At 44.3% G+C, this 15,144-nt stretch overlaps 1 protein-coding gene across 2 annotated transcripts in view; it reads right to left on the bottom strand.

The window, feature by feature from the left end:
• Nucleotides 1–5,830: 5,830 nt before the first annotated feature.
• LOC138676942 (zinc metalloproteinase-disintegrin-like MTP4) overlaps nt 5,831–15,144 on the bottom strand; it is a 108,644-nt gene continuing 99,330 nt past the window's right edge. For both annotated transcript variants that reach the window (XM_069766657.1, XM_069766658.1), the window contains 4 exons: nt 10,439–10,498; nt 9,075–9,137; nt 7,629–7,691; nt 5,831–6,070 (listed from right to left, as the gene is read on the bottom strand). In XM_069766657.1, coding sequence (XP_069622758.1) covers nt 6,044–6,070; nt 7,629–7,691; nt 9,075–9,137; nt 10,439–10,498 — 213 coding nt within the window. In that variant the 3' untranslated portion in view covers nt 5,831–6,043. The remainder of the gene's footprint in view (nt 6,071–7,628; nt 7,692–9,074; nt 9,138–10,438; nt 10,499–15,144) is intronic.

Genomic DNA, 15,144 nt, shown 5'->3' with positions numbered 1-15,144 from the left:
ATGGACAACTTCTTTAATCCCCATCCACAGCTCCTGCGCAGTGTGGGATTTTTCCCACAAATGAGTTTCAGAACAGTCTGCTGTCATTTTCCCCCTGGCTGTGCTGAAATTAGTGGTGCTGTCGTTACACTGATCAGAGGAGGAGGCGCTGGAAGAAGCGGAGTAGGAGGAGGAGGCAATATGGACAGATTAACATTCAGCAATCCTCGGTGGTGGTAGGACACTCTTCCTCAGGCCCAGCCACCACAACATATACCCAGTGGGAATTTAGAGAGATATAACATCCCTGCCCGTGCTTACAAGTCCATGTATCAGTGGTTACGTGGAGTTTTACACTGATGGCAATGCACAGTGCACACCTGATTTTGTCCACATGTTCGTGCAGAACAGGGAAGGCCCACCTGGAAAAGTAGTGGTGGCTGGGAACCACGTACTGTGGTTCCATGATCGCAATGTATTGTTAGCCTATTAGAAATCACTTGTGAGGCCACATGTAGAATATGGGATCCAGTGTTTGGGAGACGTACAGCTGAATGCTTCAATGGGATGATGTGGAGATCCACGGTGACATTGCTGGGGAGCTTGTGGCCCTCTTGCTCAGGAGGTGGAGAAAGAGGCCGAGACCACAGGAGAAAAGAGCAAGAGGAGGCTCAGATCCTGGTTTTCAGGTGTGTACTCTACTGCAGTTCGTGCTTTGTATTCAGATGCCTCATCCTTCAAGCAGTGCACAGGGTAAGAGCATTTATGCCTCACTTCGGTCTCAGATTACACAGTATGCAAACCACCTGTGTATTGTCAGGGAGCACCTTTGAGCTGCCTTTGGTGCGCTCAGTTCGTCAGCGCAGTGGCCAGTGGCTGCTGTGCTTTTGTACCCTGTTCCCTCTTTTGCTGTGCAGCTGGGGCAGGGTGAACACCACCTCTTCCTCAAAACTGCCCACATCACTCATATGGCCTTGACTCCATGTGGGGTCTAGGATCTCATCATCCCCAATCGCACACCTCTGCCCTTAACTCTGCTGCCCTAATAATCTACTTCTGTCCTCGCTACTCCTCCGCTTCTCCCCTCTGCAAATTCCTTCATTGTCTCCCAATTCCACAATGTCCATAATCTGCTTCGCTAATATATCTCTGAGCTATTCTCTCAATATCTCCCACCACCTAATCTCTGGTTCTCCTAAGACCTCCTTCTCTTCTCCACAATAGTACGTTCCTCATCCAGTCGCCTGCAAGAGTTCTCACGATTATCCCCCATCCTGTAGAATTCAGTGGCCCAACATGTTCAATTTATCCCCTACATCCGGAACTTTCAAGTGGAACTTGAAAACCCATCTCTTCAGAACAGCTTACAGCCTGCAGTGAGCCTGCTGCTTCCTCACCAACACTGATGCTGCTGCAACCCCATAACCTACTGTCTCCTCCCCCATTATCTTGTAGAATGTAAGGCTGCAAGGGTAGGGTGCTCTCCCCTGTGTACCTGTCTCACTGTGAAACTGTCTCATAATAATCCCTGCATGATGTTCCCCCCAGTTCTCACCCCTGCACTCTTTGCCGGTCTACTCACAGCAGAAAGCTGCAGCAGATGGTGTCAGGAAATATGACATAATGTCTTATTGTTCGATCACACATTGAGCTTTGTTGCATCTTCCTGCATGTGTAAGTGACATACGGCCCAGACACATGCTGTGGGCTTTCTGACCCCCCCTCCTCACACTGCCTGTCAGAGATGTGTAATCCTATACTCCTGTCCCCCTCCGTCAGGAATGCTTTTGTTTGCAGCCATGCGTCTTCTGAGTTGTGTGAGAATTATTCAAGATGAATAATTCGACCTCAGGTGGTGAAAGATATGAAAGTTATAAATTTGGGCTGTGCAACAATAGGGCTACACACCAGTGTGTTTTCTAAGCGCAGCGCCTAGCAGAAATGGAGAAACAGATTACTGTTTAACTGGGGCTCATATCCACTTTGTGTTTATACTTCAATGAACCCCCATGTCTTGCTGAGCATAATGATAACTTTGTCTTTCTTCTAGGAGGTTCATACACCCAGATATGTTTAGAGATGGCTTTTCATATCATTCAGCCACCCAGTGAGATCACCACAGGGGGAGTGCCTTGGTTTTGGGTACAGGTATAAGATAGTGAGACTTCATTTTTCACTGGCTTTTGTCAAGGAGGCTAGCTGAGAGAAGCTCTGTAATGCATCTTGATGTATCACCCCTCCCCCGCACCGCATGGTCTGCTATGAAATGATATGAAAGAACTGTAAGTCTATTTCCATCTTTAATCCCTTTTATTTTTGTTATCGTCTGTATATATGATACTTTTCTCCTTTAATAATATCCGGTTATACTTTTGTAAACACTGCCTACCTTTTGTAGTGAAATATATATAATTACTAGCTTTGTTTCTCTTTGCTCTATAACGTACTGGCACATCCTCTGAAGTAAATTACGCCACTAATTGGGTTGGCTCCTGACCCATTATTTAAGGAATAGGTGCTGGTGGCAGCGGAAGTGTTCTGCGCTGGTGGGTACTGTTGGCAGTGACGGAACAGGGTTTTTATAGTGTATTGCTCGGCTGCGGTTGGGAATCATTATATCACCCTCACTGCAGTGTGTGCCCCACAGCCAGTACATAGAAGGCAGCCTTTCTGGTGACTAATTATCCTAGGTGCAGTTCCCTGACTGACCTGAGGGTAAGGCGGGTGCCAGAGAGCTGCGAGTTCCAAACCGGAACTGGGAAGTGGGATATAGATAAATCTCCTTCAGAAAAGAACCGGGGCCAACCAAACAACCCCAGTTCATGACAGATGGCACCAGTGTTTCATCATTATCATCATCAGAGATGTGCCGCAGCGGTCTGCTGACCATTTGCACTACCCCTCCTATGTATTTCAACCTCAAACAGAATAAGTGATTGGGCATCAGTGCACTCAATCTCTTCCAATTGTGTGGCAGGGTCAGGTGGATGGCCTACAGAACCACAGCTAGCAAAGTCCTCAAAATCAGAAGTGACTGCTACATGACTTGGGGTTCAGACATACTTGCCTCATGGGTGAGTTGGATGACAAATGCCCATGGGCCACAGGTGCAAAATTTGCGCTTTTAGCAGGGGATCAGGTGGAAGAAAAAGTGAAGGAACTGAAGGCCCTTTTGGCCATTCAATCTAAAACCACCTCTACATGTTATGGCCTCACCATTCATCCACCGTTACTCGGGCCTACGAAATTACACAGACCGTCCTGCCACCTGTGCACCAGAGGAATGTGTTTTCATTTGGGTGCGTAGCAGGCACAGATCGACCACGTCCTCTTTCTCCCTGCAGCAGCTTCACAATCACCACCAGCAGCAACATGGCCATGTCCTCTATTTAATGCTCTCCTCATTTTATTGACCCCCAAAAGGTGCTGAGTATTACACAGGCTGTACACAACAAGAGTGGCCAGCAGATTATTTCACTACCTGTCTTCAGAGTACCCCCTTTCCCTCAAACACCCCCAAAAAAGTTTTGGCTACTTCCTCCTCCTATGCCTCTTCCACCTGCACCTCGACATCCTCCTACACTTGTACCTCCGCCTCCTGGTTCTAGGTTATTTATTTTTTAAATTCTATGTCTTTTAAGTCAGTTCACTAACAAAAACAACCCCCCACCCACACCAAACAGTGTTGGATACCTCCTCCCTCTTCCACCTCCTCGACCTCCAGATTCATTTTCTGCAAGACCCCCCATACTGTTTGCCACATACAGATACTGTCCCTTTGGCTGTCAGAACTTGCCATCTCATTGGCCCAGACAGCTTCTGTCAGGAGAGCCAGCTGCTATTGCAGCTATTGCTCCTGTTGTTGCAACTGCTGTTGAAACTGTTGGGGCTGCTGCTGTAATTGCGGCTGCTACAGTTGGACCAAATGTTTAGCAAGCTCTTCACTGCTTTCAGACTGTGTTTGCAATGCTGTAGCTGACTTTAGCCAGGACATGCAGTCTTCACACTGCAATCACCTATGCTCTTTAGCACTTCATGGCTACAGCCAAAACACCAATTGTAGGGATTCATGCTCAGAAGTAGGTAGTGTTCACACACACAAAGTGGTTTTGTAGGAGGGTGGTGCTGTTATGAACAGTAGGGAACGCGCTGTTACTTTAAGAGACTGCACCCCCTTGTCTGGCGTGATGGAATGTTCTTCTCCTCCCCTGCAATAGACTGTATAATGGACTGGACTGTGCAGATGGCAGGGGTGGAGCCTGAACTGTGTGTGTGAGCTGAGGCTGCTGCAAAGAGAACTTTGTGCTAATAGCAGCAAGAGAGAACTGTGTCCCGATATAGCTGCAAGAGAGGACCCACAGCCTGTAACGGAGATTTGACAGACTTTTCCGGGTGCAGCGAGGGTGGCTGTCCTGTGTTAGTTTGAGGAGCCACGAAGATACCGAGAAAGTGATTTACAGTTTCCAGGAGCACCTCCAGGACCCAGAAGCAAGGAGAAGACCACGTTTCATGGACCTGGCAGAGAGCCGTGCGCACCACTGTACTAGACTGCTGGGGGTTCCCGAGACTGGATCTGAGTCCCCAACATCACCGTGAGTTTGTTCCTGTTTTGTGCACATGTCAGGGCCTAGTGTAGGCTTCAATAGTCAGAACACGGCAGCCGTGTGGCCTGCTTAGTAAAGGCCAGGGAGGTTATACATAGAGTAGCATAATTCTTTGTTTATTGTTTGCATTTACTTGTGTAACGTATGTTGACTCTGTAACAGTTGGAGCACCGTGCTATTTTACGGACAAGCTAAAGAATACAACTCTTGTAAACTATCTTTTGCCATTGCATACCCCTGTTTACATCTTCCTCATCCACTTCATTCCTTGCCTTCCAAAAAATCTACCCTTTGTTGTTTGCACCTCATCTTGTGTACAGTAGTCTTCCTGCACCGTGGTGCTCCCCTGGCCATTGCTTCAGTTTACTACAAACATGCAGTTCTGTTGCCTTCACAAAACTCCAAGGGATTCAAAACAAAACAGCCTTCTCTGGGCTCAAAGGTATAACATCAAACAAACAGTTCTTTCATCAGGCTCCTATATGTCAGTGCAGGCTTACCAGAACAGATTAGTCTTCTCCCTCTCAGCTTCTAGCAAAGACCGCCAACACCAGAGGTCTTTTCTTCCTCCCAGATAGAGATCATATGGGCTGGTCCCTCAGTAGCTCCAACACATTCAATTCTGCTCAACATCTCACTGCAGACTGCTGCAAAATGAACACCGGACCTGGCTCTAGATATAGCTATAAATAGCAAAAGACTGACCGTCACTTCCAAACAGAACACTGGTCTGAACATGTGCATACTAAGATAAGCTATCTCCATACATAACTAACAAAGTTGCACTCTGTATTTTTGTTAAGCTAAAGCATGTAAACATGAAATATATGAAATTTGAATTGCATTACTGCACTAGAAAATAGGAAAAGACAAAGATTCTTAGCACATAATTTGCCAAATTCATGCATGCCCAGTATCCAATGACAAGGTGATCTTCATAGAATCATAAAATATTAGAGTTGGAAGGGACCTCTGGGGTCATCATGTCCAACCCCCTGTTCAATGCAGGATTCACTAAACCATCTCGGTCAGATGTCGTCTGTCCAGCCTCTGTTTGGAGACTTCCATTGAAGGAGAACTCACCACCTCTTGTGGCAGCCTGTTCCACTCATTGTTCACCCTCCCTGTCAAAAAGCTTTTTGTAACATCTAATCTGTATCTTCTCCCTTTCAGTTTCCTTCCATTGCTTCTCGTGTTTCCATGTGCAAATGAGAATAAGAATGATCCCTCTACACACATACAAGCGGTCTGCTACAATATTATTTATTAATAAATATATTACAAGTAAGAAATGGTGACAATAGTGATATAATCCCAGAATACAGATCTATAAATAATAACGAGAACGAAGCATATCGTACATGTGCATCAGGATATTAGTAACCCATCTCTCCAGTAGAGGACTCAGAATTGTATAAAAAATGGTTGTCGCCAATGGCTTCCATCTAGGAGCGGCCGTGTTATCTTCTGTAGTTGGGTTTACCAGCCTGAAATAGAATCAGTAAAGTCACATCATTTGTGGGGATTGTGTGATGGTCAAATAATTGAACATAAAATGATAAGATTTAATCTATGTGATAGTTATCCATCCATCCAATATCTATATTTTTAAGTATTTGTCTATCTAATGTCTCTCTAACTAGCTACCTATCAAAAAAGAACCCAGCAGCCTCCGTAAGCACTAAGATTTATGCAAACATTGAATATATGACATTTGGACTTTATTACTGATACATATATATACTTATAAAAATGAAGGCTCTTACAAATTGGCCAACTCCTGAGAACCTACAAGACAAGGCGTACATTTCTTTGATGGGAACCTAAACTTAATATTTATAAAACATGACTCTCCCAGGCTAAAAGTCTAAAAATGTAAAAGAGAGATAGGATCCAGAAGTAATTAAAAACATCCAAAGATGGATGGGAAGACCTCAGCCAAATATGGAGGAAGTCACCACTTCTAACAAAATGCTACGAAAAAAATCTCCCAACACAATAAAGCATGTGTGAACAGGTGCAATCTGCTATGACTGCATACTACACAAACAAAAGCATACAGCAGCAATCTGTGAGCTCTAAGATGTATGTAAATCATCTATCTATACATCCAATATCTATCTATTCTGTCCCCGGGGCCTGTGGCTGCAAATATGGCTCTGTGAGATGCTGGATCCCTTCACCTTACTTGCAATTGGCGATGGTCACAGATGCAGGAACACATGTTATGAAGAATCCAGAAGAGACTGATATCTTTAAGAATTCTTGTTGAATGCATACAAACAGAGCATGTAAAAAAGGCTTTCTTCAGACAAGTAGAAAGCACATGTGCCTCTAATGAAGCCAAGATGGAGACTGAGACACAGGGAGAAGAAGAAGGAAGTGACATCACACCCAGCCGAGGGAGACAGGGAGACAGAAGGGACAAACTTCATGGAAAGGGAGGATTTAAGCTATGCAAAACACAGGAACACATAGCAACAATAAACAATATGAGAAACTGCAATAGAGCATGTAACATGTACAGGACAGACTGTAAAATGTCTCATTCATGGGACATAATACTATTATTGTCTTTATCTACTTACAAAAAAGGTAAAATGTAAGCCGCATGCACATAGGAAGTAAACTATTGTTTGTTTTTTTGCATCTGAATCATCTGGAGTATAGCCCACATTTTATGTTTCTTTTTACATTTTGTGAGTTCATTAGGTTGGACTTGCACCATATTCTACATTGCACTTGTATCGTTTTTTTCAGCTTTTTTTTTCTATCTCTCCAATATTTATGTATATATTTACTTGTTTCTATCTAATGTCTATCTATTTAATATCAATTAATCTATTAGATATCTATTAATCCATCCCATGTCTCTCAAATCATATACTTATTTATCAATGTCTATCTATACATCTAATGTCGATGAAATGTCTGTTTAATTCTTGATTATTAGCCATTATTAATTGTAAGTCATATTAATAATCATATAATCTAGATTATATCATGTCAGAAATTAAAGCATGTCAGTACAAGGGTACACGGTACCTGTGGTGGTACTGGGGGATACATTGGTCTATAAGGAGGAGTAGCAACTGGCTGTGGCATTGCCTAAAATAAAACAAAAACACTATAAAAATCATAGCAGGGGTAATGTTGACAGCCTTCCCGAGTTGCTCTTCTAACCAAATCAATCTATGTCTATCTATAGTACCATACCAATGTATTGGTTTTTTTTTTTTTTTTTCATTTATCCCATATCTACACTCCTCAACATTGATATTGTAACACCAAGAAGAAAAGTCGTGGAATTATAGAAATCACAGGATGCATAGACCGAATAGAGAGGTTGTCCACACTACTTTTACATTGTAGTGGCCACCGCAGGGTACTAAACATCCTCTTCTTATACAAATCAATAGTGCAGTATATAGCCCCGGCCACTACAAGCTGACGACTAGCAAATAAGTACTTCTGGCCCGGTTATAGCAGCTGATCAGCAGGGTTGCCAGATACCAGACCCCGTCCGATTACACATTGATAACCTATCCTGGGGATAGGCCATCAATGTAAAAGTAGTGAACAACCTCTTTAATGATTTATAAATGATGAAAAAAAAAGTTTTCAAAACATGTTCATTTATTCAGTATGGAGTATGAGCGCCAGGCACAGAAATCCCAGCACTTACGTCCTTGGCTGCTATCAATGAGATTATTAATGGTTGTCTGAGGAATGTTCTGCTGCAACTTGAATGCATTTGGGCAAATCATCAAGATCCGCTGCTGGCAGCTGTCTTTGCAATTGCCGACCAATGTTGTTAGAAATGTGCTTGATGGGAGACAAGTCTGGAGACTCTGCAGGCCATAGTAACATGTTTATGCCATGCAAGCTGCTCACAATAGCATGAACAACATGTGGCCTGGCTTGTCATGTTGAAAAATGACTTCTGTGGCCCTTTGATTTACATGTGATACATTGTATGGCCACGTAAACCATGTAATGCCAAGGTGTTAGTGTACCTGGAATAAAGGCCAGAGGGATCAGACTACTGTACAATATGCCAATCCATATTATGCCATCCTACCCGGTAGTGAGGCCGGTGTGACGTTCCTTCATAAAAGCCTCTTCATGAGTTGACCATGTGGTTTATAGAGCAAAACTGGTGATTATTGCGTCTAAGACCAAAGCAGAACTAATCGCTTCTGTACGTGGTTCTCACATACGCCATACTTAATAAATTAAGATGTTTTAAACTATTTTGCTTCCATTTTTTCATCATTTGTTTCCATTAACATGTCTATTCAACTGATAATTTTCATAATTCCACAACTTTTCCTTCCTGGTGATACAATTTCAATGTAGAATGTATTTACTGATAATTATTTATTACCCATTATTTTTTGCAATGTTAATTAGTATTAATAATCATATAATATGTACATTATATCTTTTCAGAAAAGTGAAGCATGTCAGTAAGTGAGTGTACACTGTTACCTGTGGTGGTCTTGGGGGATACATTGGTCGTTGAGGAGCCGCAGCAGCTGGCGGTGGAAATGCCTAAAATTAAACAAAAAACACATGATGGGCACACATTGTTTTTTAGAAGCTCCGAGTTTTGCATGTGTTTTTTTTTCTTCTCCAACTCCTCATACCTCTTTAAAAATGAACATAACGCCCCCCGACTGTAGATTTGTAAATTGTAAAGCAATTCTGTTCATAGTTGACAATGGAGGTAAAATATAACTATACTATAACTCCCAACTATAGCAGATTAATTGGGACATTCGCAGATTTTGAAGCTCTACTGCTGTCACGGGAGGCTGATGTCATACCCCTGTATGTACTGCATCAATGTGCTCAGGGGGCAGATACAGTTACATACAATGGTGGAACAGGGAGAGGTCAGCTGTCTGCTCCTCCATCATTCACCCTCTGTGCCAGTCTGAGACTTGGTTCCACAGTCGATAGATTGTGCCTGCTATTACAAGCCGCATACAGCACTGACCATGTGTATGTGGGTGGAAGATTGTGGGGGCACTATAATAGGTGTCAGTGTGGCACCTTGAGGCATAGGACTGTCAAGGCCCCTTAATATGTGGAAGGGCATCATATTGTGTGTGGGCAGGTACCATGTCTGTGGGAGAGATATGTGAAGTATCATACTGTTGGGGAACGTACTGTGAGGGCATCCTACTGTATGTGTGGGGGTATTATAATATGAGTTGGCACCATACTGTGTGTGGGAATGACTTGTGGGGGCATCATAATGTGTGGGGGAACTGTGGGGGCAACTGTATGGATGAAAGCACTTTGAGGACATCATACCGTGTGCAAGGAGGCAATGGGGGTGTATTATACTATGCGGGAAAGCACCGTGAGACCATCATATTGTGTTTGGGGGCATGATAATTTATGTTTGCATCATAATATGTTTGTTGAGGGCGCTGTGGGGCATAAGGTGGTGACATTTTTGGGGACTAATGCCCTGTGGGGGAATTTTTGGAGGCATCATACTGTGTGAAGGGGCATTCTGGGGGTCGTCGTACTGAATGGGAGAACAAAGATTGGGCAAGGTTAGGGGTCTGGTTTAGCATAAAAAATATACTACTGCTTTAGTTGCACAAAATGTCCCTCTTTACTCGATCCCAAAGGCATGCAAAACTTGACATTAAACCATTGCTGTATGTGTGTAGAGATTTTAGCATGTAGAAATGTAGGTGCTCCCACAATATCTGCCCTAAATATCTCTTATCAGTCTATATCAGTGGTAAATGCTAAATAAGTTCAGTTCATGTTCTGAGTCAGCAATCTCCAATATGCTGTAAGCTGTGGGTGGATATTTCCTGCCTTATACTTACATGCTGGGACTGTGGTTTGTGAGCCTGGGCAGGGGGGTGAGGAGGTGCCGCATGTGACATCTGTGTGGACATAAAATAGTAAAGCAGTAAGTTATGTTTGTATTACGAATTATGGGTAGTGATCGATTTTCTGTATGTAGTAATGTCATTAGAATCCCACAATATTAGCAAAAGATCAGACAGAGAATATCACACTGCGACCCTATACAAAGTGAATATAATGTCCACATAAATATTGTCATAAAACACTGCTTAACAAATACTATCCCGCCATTAATTATGCTTTTCGCTGTCCCCCCCCCCCTTCACTATGCCCTGTACTGTCGCCCTTTGTAATGTGTCCTGTGCGATCACTTCTGGTACTATGACCTCTATTGTCACTTCCAACACTATACCATACATTGTCCCTTTCTACACTTTGTCCCTCACTATCCTTTTTTGTACCAAAGCCTTGGCTGTCCCTAGATGCACCATGTCTTGTGTTTTCCCTTCCTGCACTGAGCCCTGAGCAGTCCTCCCTTATTTAGATTGTGAGCCCTCGCGGGCAGGGTCCTCTCTCTCACTGTACCAGTCGTGACTTGTATCCTTTAACCCCTTCCCGACCCATGACGCCACGTCGGCGTCATGAAAGTCGGTGCCAATCCGACCCATGACGCCTATGTGGCGTCATGGAAAGATCGCGTCCCTGCAGATCGGGTGAAAGGGTTAACTCCCATTTCACCCGATCTGCAGGGACAGGGGGAGTGGTAGTTTAGCCCAGGGGGGGCTTCACCCCCTCGTGGCTACGATCGCTCTGATTGGCTGTTGAAAGTGAAACTGCCAATCAGAGCGATTTGTAATATTTCACCTATTATAACGGGTGAAATATTACAATCCAGCCATGGCCGATGCTGAAATATCATCGGCCATGGCTGGAAATACTAATGTGCCCCCACCCCACCCCACCGATCGCCCCCCTAGCCCCCCGATCTGGCCGGTACACTGCTCCGGCTCCCCTCTGTCCTGTGCTCCGCTCCCCCCGTGCTCTTGTCCGCTCCCCCCGTGCTCCAATTACCCCCCCGTGCTCCAATCACCCCCCCTGCACTCCGATCCACCCCCGTGCTCCGTTCCACCCCCCCGTGCTCCGTTCCAGCCCCCCCGTGCTCCGTTCCACGCCCCCCCGTGCTCCGTTCCACGCCCCCCGTGCTCCGTTCCACGCCTGCCGCGCTCCGATTCCCCCCCCCATGCTCCGATTTCCCCCCCCGTGTTCCCCCCCACCCCATCATACTTACCGATCCTGCGGGGCTCCGTCCGTCTTCTCCCTGGCCGCCGCCATCTTCCAAAATGGCGGACGCATGCGCAGTGCGCCCGCCGAATTGGTGCGGAAAATACCGCGCGGAAACGCTGCGTTGTATTTTCCGCAGCATGTCAATTCTTTGTGCGGATTCCGCAGCGTTTTACACCTGTTCCTCAATAGGAATACGCAGGTGAAATCCGCACAAAAAACACTGGAAATCCGCGGAAAATCCGCAGGTAAAACGCAGTGCCTTTTACCCGCGGATTTTTCAAAAATGATGCTGAAAAATCTCACACGAATCCGCAACGTGGGCACAAAGCCTTAGGGTTAGGGTTGGAATTAGGGTTATGGCTACAGTTGGGATTAGGGTTAGGGGTGTGTTGGGGTTAGGGTTGTGATTAGGGTTATGGCTACAGTTGGGATTAGGGTTAGGGGTGTGGGGGGGTTAGTGTTGGAGTTAGAATTGAGGAGTTTCCACTGTTTAGGCACATCAGGGGGTCTCCAAACGCAACATGGCGCCACCATTGATTCCAGCCAATCTCGTATTCAAAAAGTCAAATGGTGCTCCCTCAATTCCGAGCCCCGACGTGTGCCCAAACAGTGGTTTACCCCCACATATGGGGTACCAGCATACTCAGGATAAACTGCGCAACAATTACTGGGGTCCAGTTTCTCCTGTTACCCTTGTGAAAATAAAGAAATGCTTGCTAAAACATCATTTTTGAGGAAAGAAAAATGATTTTTTATTTTCACAGCTCTGCGTTGTAAACGTCTGTGAAGCACTTGGGGGTTCAAAGTGCTCACCACATATCTAGATAAGTTCCTTGGGGGGTCTAGTTTCTAAAATGGGGTCACTTGTGGGGGGTTTCTACTGTTTAGGCACACCAGGGGCTCTGCAAACGCAATGTGACGCCCGCAGACCATTCCATCAAAGTCTGCATTTCAAAAGTCACTACTTCCCTTCTGAGCCCCGACGTGTGCCCAAACAGTGGTTTACCCCCACACATGGGGTATCAGCGTACTCAGGAGAAACTGGACAACAACTTTTGGGGTCCAATTTCTCCTGTAACCCTTGGGAAAAAAAAAATTCTGGGCTAAATAATTATTTTTGAGGAAAGAAAACGTATTTATTATTTTCACGGCTCTGCATTATAAACTTCTATGAAGCACTTGGGGGTTCAAAGTGCTCACCACACATCTAGATAAGTTCCTTTCGGGGTCTAGTTTCCAAAATGGGGTCACTTGTGGGGGGTTTCTACTGTTTAGGCACATCAGGGGCTCTTCAAACGCAACATGACGCCCGCAGAGCATTCCATCAAAGTCTGCATTTCAAAACGTCACTACTTCAATTCCGAGCCCCGGCATGTGCCCAAACAGTAGTTTACCCCCACATATGGGGTATCACCGTACTCGGGAGAAACTGGACAACAACTTTTGAGGTCAAATTTCTCCTGTTACCCTTTGTAAAATAAAAAATTGCAGGCTAAAAGATCATTTTTGAGAAAATAATTTTTTTTTTTTATTTTCATGGCTCTGCGTTATAAACTTCTGTGAAGCACTTGGGGGTTCAAAGTCCTCACCACACATCTAGATTAGTTCCTTTGGGGGTCTAGTTTCCAAAATGGGGTCATTTCTGGGGGATCTCCAATGTTTAGGCACACAGGGGCTCTCCAAACGTGACATGGTGTCCGCTAATGATTGGAGCTAATTTTCCATTTAAAAAGCCAAATGGCGTGCCTTCCCTTCCGTGCCCTGCCGTGCGCCCAAACAGTGGTTTACCCCCACATATGGGGTATCAGCGTACTCAGGACAAACTGGACAACAATATTTGGGGTCCAATTTCTCCTATTATCCTTGGCAAAATAGGAAATTCCAGGCTAAAAAATCATTTTTGAGGAAAGAAAAATTATTTTTTATTTTCATGGCTCTGCGTTATAAACTTCTGTGAAGCACCTGGGGGTTTAAAGTGCTCAATATGCATCTAGATAAGTTCCTTGGGGGGTCTAGTTTCCAAAATGGGGTCACTTGTGGGGGAGCTCCAATGCATAGGCACACAGGGGCTCTCCAAACGCGACATGGTGTCCGCTAACAATTGGAGCTAATTTTCCATTCAAAAAGTCAAATGGCGCGCCTTCCCTTCCGAGCCCTGCCGTGTGCCCAAACAGTGGTTTACCCCCACATATGAGGTATCGGCGTACTCGGGAGAAATTGCCCAACAAATTTTATGATCCATTTTATCCTACTGCCCATGTGAAAATGAAAAAATTGAGGCGAAAAGAATTTTTTTGTGAAAAAAAGTACTTTTTCATTTTTACAGATCAATTTGTGAAGCACCTGAGGGTTTAAAGTGCTCACTAGGCATCTAAATAAGTTCCTTGGGGGGTCTAGTTTCCAAAATGGGGTCACTTGTGGGGGAGCGCCAATGTTTAGGCACACAGGAGCTCTCCAAACGCGACATGGTGTCCGCTAACGATGGAAATAATTTTTCATTCAAAAAGTCAAATGGCGCTCCTTCCCTTCCGAGCCTTACCATGTGCCCAAACAGTGGTTTACCCCCACATATGAGGTATCGGCGTACTCAGGAGAAATTGCCCAACACATTTTAGGATCCATTTTATCCTGTTGCCCATGTGAAATTGAAAAAATTGAGGCTAAAATAATTTTTTTGTGAAAAAAAAGTACTTTTTCATTTTTACGGATCAATTTGTGAAGCACCTGGGGGTTTAAAGGGCTCACTATGCATCTAGATAAGTTCCTTGGGGCGTCTAGTTTCCAAAATGGGGTCACTTGTGGGGGAGCTCCAATTTTTAGGCACATGGGGGCTCTCCAAACGTGACATGGTGTCCGCTAAAGAGTGGAGCCAATTTTTGATTCAAAAAGTCAAATGGCGCTCCTTCCCTTCCAAGCCCTGCCGTGCGCCCAAACAGTGGTTTACCCCCACATATGAGGTATCAGCGTACTCAGGACAAATTGGACAACAACTTTCGTGGTTCAGTTTCTCCTTTTACCATTGGGAAAATAAAAAAATTGTTGCTAAAAGATAATTTTTGTGAGTAAAAAGTTAAATGTTCATTTTTTCCTTCCATGTTGCTTCTGCTGCTGTGAAGCACCTGAAGGGTTAATAAACTTCTTGAATGTGGTTTTGAGTACCTTGAGGGGTGCAGTTTTTAGAATGGTGTCACTTTTGGGTATTTTCAGCCATATAGACCCCTCAAACTGACTTCAAATGTGAGGTGGTCCCTAAAAAAAATGGTTTTGTAAATTTCGTTGTAAAAATGACAAATCGCTGGTCAAATTTTAACCCTTATAACTTCCTAACAAAAAAAAATTTTGTTTCCAAAATTGTGCTGATGTAAAGTAAACTTGTGGGAAATGTTATTTATTAACTATTTTGTGTCACATATCTCTCTGGTTTAACAGAATAAAAATT

This window comes from Ranitomeya imitator, chromosome 4, assembly GCF_032444005.1.
Source record: "Ranitomeya imitator isolate aRanImi1 chromosome 4, aRanImi1.pri, whole genome shotgun sequence".
NCBI classification, from domain to species: Eukaryota; Metazoa; Chordata; class Amphibia; order Anura; family Dendrobatidae; genus Ranitomeya; species Ranitomeya imitator.
The sequence above is the reverse complement of the archived record's forward strand: the minus strand, read 5'-3'. Positions and strand labels throughout refer to the sequence as shown.